General features: G+C 39.6%; 1 protein-coding gene and 1 pseudogene across 1 annotated transcript; one reads left to right on the forward strand and one right to left on the reverse strand.

Moving 5' to 3' along the window:
• Positions 1 to 833: 833 nt before the first annotated feature.
• LOC127081196 (NEDD8-activating enzyme E1 regulatory subunit AXR1) lies at positions 834 to 2,221 on the reverse strand. The gene has a single exon (XM_051021481.1). The coding sequence runs from the start codon at positions 2,138 to 2,140 to the stop codon at positions 1,025 to 1,027; it is 1,116 nt and encodes a 371-aa protein (XP_050877438.1). The 5' UTR covers positions 2,141 to 2,221; the 3' UTR covers positions 834 to 1,024.
• Positions 2,222 to 3,092: 871 nt separating this feature from the next.
• On the forward strand, positions 3,093 to 4,217 carry LOC127079516 (LRR receptor-like serine/threonine-protein kinase RPK2; annotated as a pseudogene).
• The last annotated feature ends 8,967 nt before the right edge of the window (positions 4,218 to 13,184 follow it).

The raw sequence follows: 13,184 nt of genomic DNA on the forward strand, positions 1-13,184 counted from the left end.
AAGGTTGCCACCACTTTGCGTTGTTGTTGCTGCCGGTAACGGAACTCGGTAACGGAACTGAGTTGAATGCTAATGTTGTTGCCGGAAGAACGTCGAGTTGTGATATGACGGTTCCGGTTGTAACCTTTGTGGTTGCAACAAGGGTGGCGGAGGAGAGCTTAAGGGATTAGTGGTTTTTTACAGCTGAAGCGTGGAGTATTGAGGGTTATTTTTCTGTGTGAACACTGTTGCAGAGAGAGATATTTCGAAAATCTCTTTCTCCTCTCCTTTGTTGTCGTTTTGAATGGTAGCCGTCAATGCTCTCTTCACCATTAGGGTTTTTTCAGCTCCCCTCCTATGAACAGTGGCAATCTCTTTTATATGTGGCTCCTCCTTTCTTTCTCTCTGCTGTGTTTCCTCAGAGCGGTGGACAATGCCCGTACGGGAGACGTTTGAAATTTTTGTCCTTATCCCAGCTTGTGGTCCCTCCTTCAATTCCTCTTCATTTCCAACTTCATTGTGGGTAAGAAACAATTCACCACTGTGAATTTTTGAATTTTTGAAAATGTTTTAATTACACCTCAACTAACTGTGTGCTAAACCAATGTTGCAGGGCCTATTCGAGCACCATATTGTTAACTTGGCTTCACTATGGTATGCCTTTGCCGAATTGAAATTGGTTCGCTGGAATAGCCTTGGTGAGCTGCTCCAGAATCTTTCCGTGCAGGTCGGTAGTGCTTCAACATTGTTGTTGCTGCTGGTGACGGAGATGAGAGTGCATGTCATCAATCATAGAGTGTCGGCATTGGGTGTTACAAAGGTTCCACTTGGGGGAGGTATATTCTTGTCCATTGCACTGTCAAACTGTCCAGGAAAACTGTTGTAGTTAGCAGCAAACCGGTCAACAGCACGAAGTAAAATATAAATTCCCATAGCAATGCTGTAATCCTCGTCTGTTAAGTACTTCTGTAACTCCGGTAGGTTTGGAGAATTAAACTCATCTTCAATCAGGCGATATCTGTAAACTTTGAGTTTTCTTGCATTTTTAGAAGCTTTTAACTGTTGCCCTTGGAATGCTGTTTGGATCTCGACCAATTTTCTTCAAAGTATTTCTCGCCACTCTTTCTATTGCAAGAATGTCAGCCTCAGCCTTAGCCTGATATATATTCTGTAAATTCACATATTGTTCAGTGGAAAAAGTCATATCTGGTATAGATCCTTCAAGAGGTGCCTCTCCACCACCTTCATTTGTAACAAAATCCTTTAGAGCTGCCACCAACACCCAAAAATCCGACGAACTAGAATCTACTTCCGCAGAACTATCATCTAGCATCTGTTGCAACTCTGAACTAATTCCTCGGGGGGCAAATACTTTGAATGAGGACTCAATAGCTTCTTTATAATTATCTTCATCTTGTGCAACCATCCCAACCTTAAGAAGCTCCTTGAACTCCTTTTTTTCTTCTCTAGTTGATGGAAGCCTACCACCATGGTTTTTGGCCCACTCATCAGCCATCTTGACAAGAATGACAACATATGGTATATGTTTATGAACAACCGGACCTTGCACGTTCAAGTCAAACCCCTCTGCAAACCTCTTTAGTTCAGGCCAAGGATTATTCAATCGAAGATCATCCAGAAAAAGCTCAGGCTTTAATTCAATCACAGTATGCTCCTTCAAACTGATTCGTACAAACCCAGTAAGGCCATAGGAGCGGGCAAAGATCAATATAACATTTGCATTCCTGCAGATTCGGTCAAGCTTTACCATTGAACTTTCCACCAGCTGCGTGGCAACAACCAAAGTAAACTGAGAAAAGAATGATGGATTTGTCTCAATCAATGCATTCGGATACTCTTCTACATATTTTGCTTTAACTGCATCATTCAGCTTCTGGAGAAATGAGCACACACATTTTGCCTTTGACTGCCCAAGGCTTGATTCATCGACCAAAAAATTGTTTCCAAGGTCACCAACTTCAACTTTAGATCCATCAACTACAGTGATGCTTCCAATCCCACCAAGAACGAGATTCTTAAGTGTCTCAGAACCGGTAGGACCACAGTTAAGCAAGCAAATATTAGATTTCTCAAGGGCTGCCTGTCCTTGGTCACCCCATATTCTGAGTTGGCGATCGTGCTTAACCTTAGGTTCTGCCATTGTTGAGCTGAGGTTATTGTTTTGGAAATTGCTCGCTTGAGAGTCACGCACGATGTTATTGAGTTGTGTGGGTATCGGATTGTGACTTCAGGGGATTTCTATGGAAAAGGATATAATGACAGTGATAGGCGCATCCCTGACATGACAAATATGACTAAGCAGCTTGGTTGGAAGCCAAGGACATCACTTGGTGAACTGGTGGATTCTACCATTCAATATCAACATCAGACATATTCTCATGCTATCAAGAAAGAACAATTCCAAAACTGGTGATTGTTGGTTCAGAGTTTCATATCTGAAACCGAGATTCGTTATGTGTTCAGCTCAAATTTCTTTGTGAAATCCTGTTACGGTATACCACTCGGTTCAACGGTGCGATTTTGGTATGGTTCAAGCACAACTCCGGTGTGATTTAGAGTTTGTTTTGTGTTTCAAATTCTTTTCCTTCTACGTATCAGCCTTGCTTTGACCGTCAAAATAATTGGATGCAGGAAAATGCTAATGGGATGGCAGTTACCTAATGCTGCAGTAATGTTGTGGTAATGCTGTAGTAAACTTGCAGTTATCTAAACTGGCAATCGCAATGCCATCTCACAAAGTCCTTTGGGTATTCAATGAGTCGATTTCACTGAATTTTCATTTGCCTTGTCGACATCACAGCTTTCAAAAACAGCGGCAGCACATTCTGAATGATAAGGTCTTCTTCAGGTGAAAACACAATGCACTCTTCTTGCTCGCCACCTATACTCTGCACTTTGATTTTCTTATGATGCTTTTCAGCAGCAGCAGCCCACCTCACTAAGTGGGATAACGCTTGGTTGTTTGGTTGAGTCAATATGTCTTCAATTCGTGACAGTATCCAATCCCTCGTTTTTGAAGCGCTCTAAAATTGAACTGCAGTTGTTCATTGTGCAGGCATAGTGTTGGTTGGTCTTCTCTCATTATCTCATACATGTCGAGAAGAACAAAAAGTTTTTCAGGTGACCTCCTGCTTCTGGCAACAGCCTCTCCAAAACTAAAAAGCATAGCGACACTGCTGCCAGTGGCTTCAGCAAAGCATTGAGTTTTTACAGACTCATTGCCATCAAATAGTAGCTTGATCAAATGCAGCAGTGCTGTTGGAAATCCGTTTCTAAGTTCCTGTTGTGGAGTTTCTCTAACCGTGCCATCGGCAAATCAACAAGGCCAGTTTGAAGACAATTCTTCTATTACTGCACAATCCACTAGAAAAAATAGTGACAATGGTTTCAGTGCTATTGAAATAGCATCTATTACTTCTGCTTCAGCCATTGTTTCTGTTCTTATAGCTCTCATTGTTCTGTTCTTCTTCACAAGAAGGTGGAAGCCGAATTCCAGGGTTGGTGGTTCTGCCAAAAGAGAAGTTACAGTGTTTACTGATATCGGTGTCCCGTTGACATTTGAAGATGTTGTCCAAGCCACAGGAAATTTCAATGCAAGCAACTGTATTGGAAGTGGAGGATTTGGTGCAACTTATAAGGCAGAGATATCACAAGGAATCTTGGTGGCAGTGAAACGTCTTTCAGTTGGACGTTTCCAAGGTGTTCAATAGTTTCATGCAGAGATTAAGACCCTTGGAAGGCTTCATCATCCAAATCTTGTCACTTTGATCGGTTACCATGCCTGTGAGACAGAGATGTTTCTCATATACAACTATCTTCCAGGTGGTAATCTTGAGAAGTTCATCCAGGAGAGATCCACTAGGGCTGTAGATTGGAAAATTCTTCACAAGATTGCATTGGACATAGCGCGTGCACTTTCCTATCTGCATGATCAATGTGTACCGCGTGTTCTTCATCGCGATGTCAAACCTAGCAATATCTTGTTGGATGATGATTTCAATGCTTATCTATCCGACTTCGGACTGGCCAGACTTCTTGGAACTTCAGAGACACATGCTACAACCGGAGTGGCAGGAACATTCGGGTACGTTGCTCCTGAATACGCCATGACATGTCGTGTTTCAGATAAGGCTGATGTGTATAGCTATGGTGTGGTGCTTCTTGAGCTGCTATCAGATAAGAAAGCATTGGATCCTTCCAATCTGGTCATGAACTGACTGATGTTGTATGGGCTGCAGAATGTTGTGATTTTGCACATCTAGGCATTGGTTTCCAGCAGGTACAAATTGCGACATGGTTGAGGTTTGCCTTCTGACTTGATGTGGTGCAGCAGGGTTCCTGGCATGGTTCAATGGAGTGTTTTGCGCTAGGTTTAGGCATTTGGGTGCATACTACAGGATGGCCATATTGTGCTGCAAGTATGTAGTGTGGTTTGCTCAGGATGTGGTCTGCTACAGGTCTAGGCCATGTGTGCATGCAATAAACAGGAAGTATATTACCACATATCACCATGGATTTTGAAACAAATGCAAGATGCAAGTCCAATATTGTCGTGGCTTTGGAATATCAGACTAGGATGGGAAGTTCTTGGGGTTTGGAATAGGAGGGAACTTAAGTTGACTTTGGTCAACATGTACTTTTTTGGCTTTTTTTGTATGTAATAGACATATTGTGGATGATAATGGATGGGATTTATGGTTTTAGGATGAAAATTTAGGGTATTAGGGATTTGGGTTGACTTTGGTCAAAGTTGACCAAAAAGTCAACTGTTGACCAAAGTCAACAATTGGTCAAAAGTGTCAATTTTTTTATTTTTCTTGTATGGAATCACATGTACTGGTTTAAAATGGATGAAATGGATTGGAATGGTTTGAAAAAATGCTTGGAGATTGTTTTCACAATTGGCTTGAATGTTCGACTCTTGAGAAGAAAATAACTTGACTGATAATGTGTATGAACAAAACCATGAAATAAGACCATAAGGTTATAGTATCCATGAACCAATAACATGGCTGGCAAGTGGTTAGAAACACAAGAAACTTGGTTGTTCAGATGACCCAGACCATAGATATATCCACAATCACAACACCATGACCTTGGATCAAAACCACAATCCTCATGTAAAACCAAAGTTAGGTTAGGCCAAGCATGCCAAACAAACATAAAAAATTCAGGAGCAAAATCGGGGTATGACAGTTGCCCCTATTTAAACGTCTTCAACCAGAGAATATGAAGCAGGATGTTCTTCACATGATCGTAGTAGGAGATGGTTAAATACTAAGAAGACCCGGATTTTGATCATGAATCCCTATGAAACAATGCCTGTTAGAATCGGCAAAGAAGCCAACTCAAAAGAAGAATCCGTCTGGTACGGTGAAAATCGGCCTGAGTACCGAAACAGAAAGTTGACCTGGATACCAAAATAAATGGTAACACAGGAATACCCATGGCCTGAACGCCGCACTAAGCATCGGAATATGAGAGTACCAATGTTGGTCTGATCACCGGAAATCTGGTCTGAACACCACTTTGATCTGGATATCGGAAAAAACTGGCCTGAATGCCACTTCGGTCTGGATACCGGAAACTTCTTCGATCTGAAAATCGGGAAAACTGGCCTGAATGCCACTTCGGTCTGGATACCGGGAAAACTGGCCTGAATGCCACTTCGGTCTGGATACCGGGAAAACTGGCCTGAATGCCACTTCGGTCTGGATACCGGGAAAACTGGCCTGAATGCCACTTCGGTCTGGATACCGGGAAAACTGGCCTGAATGCCACAAGTTCTTCGTCCTGACTGTTGAGAACTTCTTCGATCTGGAAATCGGAAACTGGCCTGAATGCCACTTCGGTCTAGATACCGGGAACTGGTCTGAACACCACAAGTTCTTCGTCCTGATGGTTGAGAACTTCTTCGATCTGGAAATCGGAAACTGGCCTGAATGCCACTTCGGTCTGGATACCGGGAACTGGCCTGGAATGCCACTTCGGTCTGGATACCGGGAAAACTGGCCTGAATGCCACTTCGGTCTGGATACTGGGAAAACTGGCCTGAATGCCACAAGTTCTTCGTCTTGACTGTTGAGAACTTCTTCGATCTGGAAATCGGAAACTGGCCTGAATGCCACTTCGGTCTGGATACCGGGAAAACTTCATGTCTATCAGCATCGGCGAAGATAACAAAACAGTGATACGTGAGCCGGCACGCATGCCAAAGATGCAAGTTGGGGATAACAATCGAAAGATTGACCAAAGAGTGCATGAGATATATTATCTATAGCCGTCAAAACGTAGATAATACACTCGCATGGAAGATTATCCATAACCGGGTTGTAGGTTGTTAAATGGATAAACGACCGAAAAGAAAGGCAACGGGGTACCAGACTAGGTATGCAAAAGATGACCAATCAAAAGAGGATAAAGTTGCTTACTCGGAGCAAGTATCCAAGAAGAAGGGGAAGACCCAATGGGGACAATACTGCTTGATCAAGGCAAGTATCCAAAGGGGACAAGACTATCAATACCACAAAGAGGGGATTACATCTACCGGTTTGTAGGCAGAAAACCACAGAAAAGTAACCAGTCCTCGACCAGGATGAGCACAAAGGGTTAACTCTGCTAGGGGATGAAAGTGGGATTTTACAACTACCAGTTAGTAGGTAGAAAACCACAAAGATAGGACTTGCAACTACCGGTTCGTTGGTAGAAGCCACAAACAGTCTGCTGAGAGACCGAGCGAGAAAAAAGGGTTAGGGTTTTCCAACAATATATAATCAGCTATCATGAGAAGATATGAGTGGAAAATAGTTTTAGGGTTTTATGATGTCCAAGCCCAGCCAAACACTTCTATATAAAGGGAATGGAAAACCTAGTTTTAATACACAAGAAATAACGGACGAAATATTGAGAGAGAATAAGGGTTTTAGTCTTTGTGGTCGTGTGTATTGTGAGCCATTCATTCATCCATAGATGATTGAATTGGACTGACTTTTGAGTTGTAATTTGTCCACTCTAAGCTTTGAAGCATGAGTGTGTGTTTACTTGGTTGAAGCTTTTAAGCAAGATCAAGTATGGTTCTTGAAGAGTGTCTTCTTTCATTGTAATATTTTTTTTACATCACTGTTGTGATTGAGGGGTGTAGCGGGGTATTCGTTACCATTAGAGATATTGACTAAATCCAACGTAAACCATACAAGTAGAGTCGCCACCGCACTTCTATTTATCCAAAGGAATGGTTAGAAAGCGAACAAAAACCTAAAAGTTTTATCAAATCAAAAACTAGTAAAAATGTCAGAGATCTGGGTAAGGGGGTTGGTTATGTAATGGAAGGTTTTAAGCACCCAAAACATCCTAGGTACTCCTAGGGAGCCCTTTTCATACTTGTTGTAAGGTTGGTATTTTTGTGAAAATTTGTTTGTGCAAACATGATTGAAGAGGTGAGAAGAGAATATACAAGTTTATTTACATTTTTGTGTTTGGATGGATAAACCCATTGCCTACGTACCATCTTAAAAAGATTAGGATCAAAACCTCGTAGTTCGGGGTAAAAATCTCAAAATGAGTTGGTGAATTGATTGGTCCAAAAGCCTTAAGGTCTTTTGTTATCCAAGGGAGAAAACTCAACCTAAAACCACAAATCCACCATGTGAGGATAGCTTCAACATGCTAGTGAAGGGTTAACCCTATAATAAGCATGGAAGACTCATTGTCCATCACTAAGGATATAGGTGAGTATTACATCTACCTCAAGGATAACTCAAACCTAATAACTAAAGGTTATGAAAAAGTTTTGATTAAGGAAGTGGCCATTGAAACCACAAAAGTATTTGAATGAGTTATATTTACCAATGACAGGTATTTACAAAATATGGTCAAAGTTGATTTAACAGTTCAATTCAAAGTAAGTATTATGAAAGGAAAGTTTGAAAATCGAAAGCATAAGGCTTAGGTTTCTAATGTTTGTAAAGAAGTGTTAATGTTTGCACAAAAAGTTTTGGCTTGGGTTAGAGTGGAGGGAAGAAGAAGAATGGCTAAAGTCCTAATCATACAAGAGATAAGGGATAAGAAACAAGACCACAAATGGAGTTCCTCTCTTGAGATCATATTGATGATCCAAGTAGCTCCCATCCTTTGGAATATGCAAGAAAAATGATAATAAACTCAAGCAATCAACATGACCAAACAAGCTCCTTAGGAGATCCTCAAAGTATCTTGTATCTTTCACTTTGGATGAACATGGCAATGGTTCTTCAATTTGAGCTCTCATAGGATTCCCTAGCACAAGAGCGCACACATCAAAAAGTTTTATGAAGCAAATCAAGAATGGACAAGAGTGAGTTTAGAGGCTTGGTCCTTCTAATCCATCTTCAACATTTAAAGTCCTTTTACTCCAATTTGCATAGGGAAAGTCCTAGAAACTAAGTCCATTTGTTCATTTCTTTGCATTTGGTCCACAACAATCAAAACAAAATACAAGCACAATAATATATACACAATTATGTGCTCAAGTGAGCAAAAGGCAAATTGCATTAACATAAACACGTGCTCAAATGAGCAAAGGGGGAAAAGCAAATGAATAATATGTACAAGAATAGTAAATTGCATAAATGTAAAGAGCAAGAAGTAAATGTTAATGGTTAATGGTTAGTGTTAGTAGTTAGTGTGCCATAAGGCAAATTTAGCGCTATGTTAAGCAATCGTAATTGGACTTATGTAGAAGTCACAACTATCTGAGGTCGGCCAATAATAATGTAGGCAACAACACAAGTTAGAAGTCTTGATTAGTGAACCAAGTTCCAACAACTTGCCATGCCAAAAAGTGGAAGAGGAATGATCTTGTATTGGTTTAAGTCCTTTGCATGATTTAAGAAGCAATCTATCCTTAATGCAAAGCCATTCATTTGATCATTTGATCAAGATGAATTAGATTTGAATCAAGGAAGATTAAACCTCCCTAATCAATGCTAACTTATCAACCTTTAACTCATTGATCAAAAAAAGAAAAGAAGAAGAAGAAGAAGAAGAAGATGGATAATGGAAATGAAGAAAATAAAGTGCATCAAATGAAAAGGAATGTACCAATCCATAAATGTTGACCAAAGATAGGGAAGATCAAGGTCAAACCATAAAAATCAGAAGTGAGATGAAGATTGAAAGTCAAGAAATAAACAAAATATTTTTGGCATTTTTAATATTTGAAAATAAACTTGAATTAAAATATTAAAGAAAGGTCAAACTTCAAATTCACTTCAAATCAACTTTGAAAAGTCCAAGTGAGTTATCCCAAGTTCAACAAGGTCAAACAAAGTTTGACAAAAAATTTCAGCATTTTTAAAAGCCAGAAACTATTTTTAATCAATTAAAAAATGAATAAAAATAACCTAATTGAACTAAAATCTCAAATAAATCTCAAATCAATTAATAAATTGATGAGAATATTTTTCATAGATCCATCATCATTCAAAGAGGTTAGAAAAATATTTTTGTATTTTTTGAATATCAGAAACTATTTAAAATGAATTAAAAATGACCAGAAAAGAGAAAATTATTTAAAAAATAGCAAATGATGAAATAAAAAATATTAAAAAAACATTTTTAGAAACTAGAATTTAAAAGAGAAATAATGCAATTGGTCCCATATTTTTTGGACCAATAATAAAAGAGATATGAATTTTTGAAATAAAAGGAAATAAAGAAAATAAAATCAGAAATTGGAAAATATGGAAAATCCACACGCGTTGGATCTAAGCTCATTAATTGAGCTGGATCATCAAACGGCTATGGCATGCGCGCGCACCAAAGTCCTCAGTCAATGCAACCACATGGATATTAAATAAAAGTCATAACAATGGAGCGCTGGGATTAGATCTGGCAAACGCATCGTGTGGCTCACAATCAATCTGGCAATGAGACGGCGGCCAGCGCCACCATCTTCTCCGGTAAGCTCTGGCGAAGGTCAAAAAACACAGAGGTTCAAATGCTTACTAAAATGGACGATCCAGGCACCATTCGAAAGGTGAAGTGATGTACATCACTCCTATACCACTCACTTCCACTCTAGATTCCTATTAAGAGATAAATCAGAGATGGAAGTTTGGTGATGTTCAACTGAACTTGCTCGATTTCAACAATTAAGCACTCAATAATGATGCCTCTATAGAGAGGACTTCAGACAACACAATATCAAGGTCAATGGATCAAAGAATAATGAGATTCGAAGCAAAAACCAGTTGATCAAAACCTTTGGATTATGAAGAATTGAGTCACTTTCCTTGGTTCCTTTTGCAAACAGAAGCTTCAATAGATCAATGGTGGAGGTCTAGGAACTTTAGATCTGAAAATTCAACCAAATGCAATTGAATTTCAGATCTGAGTTTTTGAAGAAAAAAGAACTTTGTTCCTTTGGTATGGTTAAGGATTCACTCTTGCAGCATTTCAGGCGCCTTCAAGTTGGGGAAATGAAGAGCATAGCACATGTATTTATAGCTGGAGAGGGCTGAATGCATGAGTTAACTCGTGTGCATGGCAAATGGATTTTGCATTGCATGGGCTTGTGTGATCATGTGGAAGGCCCAATGAAGACTGAAATGGCTTGCTGAATTTATGTGAATTGCAAATGGACGGGTATATTAAGTGTAATCAGCTCATGCATGGCAATTGAATTAAGTTTCACAAAATGCACTTAATCTTTCATGTCTTCGAAAATGGTGCTTCCAAAATCCAAATGCCACCTTGTGAGTAATGGTTAGAAAGCTTGTTGCATAAGGAACAAATGATATGTTGATCAAAATTCCAATTGGGCCTTGGAAATTAGTGAAATTTGAGCTTAAAGTGTAGGGTGCAAAACATGCATAAGTGAAGTTTCCAAATTTGGCCAATGTTCAAGCCTTTCTGTCTTAATGATGCAAGCCCCAAATGATAAAACCTTCAACATGAAAGTTGTATATCTTTTCAATACAATAAATTTGGACTTACATTTTCCATCATTTGGATTTTTAATGAAGAAGTTATGGGCGCTTTATCACATGTATTTATTTTGATATTTTGAAATTTTTCTCAACATAACATTTGAAGTATAAACAATAAGCTTTCCAATGCATTTGGTTCCACCTCAAAATCATAAAATATGAATGAGTTATGTTCTTGGGACGTTGACCCAAAATTAGGGTTTCAGTCAAAATAACCTATAATGTCTTGGAATGGATGATGATCTTCCAAGCTTCAAATCAATTTTTGATGAACATGAACATTGTTCATATTGTCCTTAAGAACATTTTTTCTTTTGGGATCATCTCCATTTGACCAACACATAAAAAGTTAGGTCTCAGTGTATTTCAAAATAGACAGATGAATTGACTGATCAACTTCTCAAGTCCACCACTCATATCTTGATTAATTGATGATTGAGGGCACTCAAATAAGTTTAAATATGCATGAAATGATGAATTAAATAACTTCCCTTGATGGTATTTGACCATGGGCTGAGGTTGCTTCATGAGCAAGGCATTGTTGATGATCAGATGAAATTTAACCTATAATGCCTAGTCTCCATTGCTAGCATTGCAACACAATAATTATTGTTGAGAATACTCAATAAATGTATGAACCAAGAAAAATGAAACAAAAAATGAACAATAGCGAACGTCAGAAGAGAAACCAAGTAATATGAAGATTAGAAAAATACCTATGGTGTCAAAATCGAACAGCTAACAACGAATTAATAGAAGGAGGAAACATCGTAGATCTAACAGAGGTGGAAGGAGAACGCCTTAGAAGTAGCGAAAATCGTAGCAGTGAGAACCCTAACGTGAAAAAGAACGAAAATAACAAAACGCGCAGTATGTTATAATTTTAATGTTTACTAAAGGGGACCTTAGAGGGCGCTTGTGGAAAAAAAGCGCCCTCTAAAGGGGGCCTAAGAGGGCGCTTATGAAAGCGCTCTCTAAGGCTTTCCAAAAGCGCTTTATAAACTGGAAATGCACATGGACTTATAGAGCGCTTTTTTAAAAGCGCCCTCTAAGGGTAACCTTAGAGGGCGCTTTCTAAAAAGCGCCCTGTATTGTTGTCCCTCTATCTCCTCCTTATTTTTTCGCTTCACCTTAGAGGGCACTTTATTACAAAAGCGCCCTCTAAATTGTGCTGTCTATTCCAGTTGTTCGCTCCTTATTTTTTTGCTTCACTTTAGAGTGCGCTTTTGTAATAAAGCGCCCTCTAAGGTGCGCTGTCTATTCCAGTTTTTGGCGTAGTGCTTGAGAAACAAACCTCGAATCCTTTGACTTGCTTTGATCAAAAATGATGAGTTGAGATGCTTGTGAGGCATATGTGATGGATGAGAGCTTTGGGAACCATTACCATGCTTGCTTTCATCTTCTCTTGACCTTTTTATTGCACAAAGGATCTTCTAGAAGCCTGTAGACCTTGTGATTGCTCAAGCTGCAAACAAGAAATGTCAGTGACATATTTTTGTGCTTTTGGTTAGTAAATAAAATGAGAAAAGCAATGATATAAAATTCAAGCATGCTTGGTGATCACTCACAAGAGGTCCCCACCCAAAGGGAAGGAGCCAAGGTGCTTATGATCCTTGAGGTTTTGCAAATGCAATGTTATGATGCCATGAGGGATCTTAGGGCCAAAATTGGGGTCTTACAAGGGGGAGTGAGTAGGATCTCATATCTAAGAGTTCTTAGATAGAAGTCACACGGGTAGATATTAGGTGAAAAGACTGTAACTTGAAGTTGTTTACTGAGAGTCTTTGAACTAATTTTGTGTGGATTTCCTTCCTGGCTTGGTAGCCCCCAGACGTAGGTGAGTTTGCACCGGACTGGGTTAACAATTGCTTGTGTGTCGCATCCGCGAAAAACAATCGGCGGGCTAAAACAAAAATAACACAGAGCCGCCACCGTGCGTTATTTATCCCAAAAAAGGGAAAGGAAACGCTCAGAGTAAACCTGGTAAAAGCATGGTCTCGCGACCAAAGAGAAAGGGTAAGGGAGTCGGTTACGCGAGGGGAAGGTATTAGCACCCCTCACGTCCGTCGTACTCGACGGGATCCACGCTCAAAAGATAGGTTAAGGTTGTTAAACAAACATCACACACACACACACTGAAGACAACATAGGTGGGAGAAAAGGGGAGAGGGCTCGCTAGGATATCGCATCCTATGCCTACGTATCTCGTCTGGAACG

Source organism: Lathyrus oleraceus, chromosome 5 (assembly GCF_024323335.1).
Source record: "Lathyrus oleraceus cultivar Zhongwan6 chromosome 5, CAAS_Psat_ZW6_1.0, whole genome shotgun sequence".
NCBI classification, from domain to species: domain Eukaryota; kingdom Viridiplantae; phylum Streptophyta; class Magnoliopsida; order Fabales; family Fabaceae; genus Lathyrus; species Lathyrus oleraceus.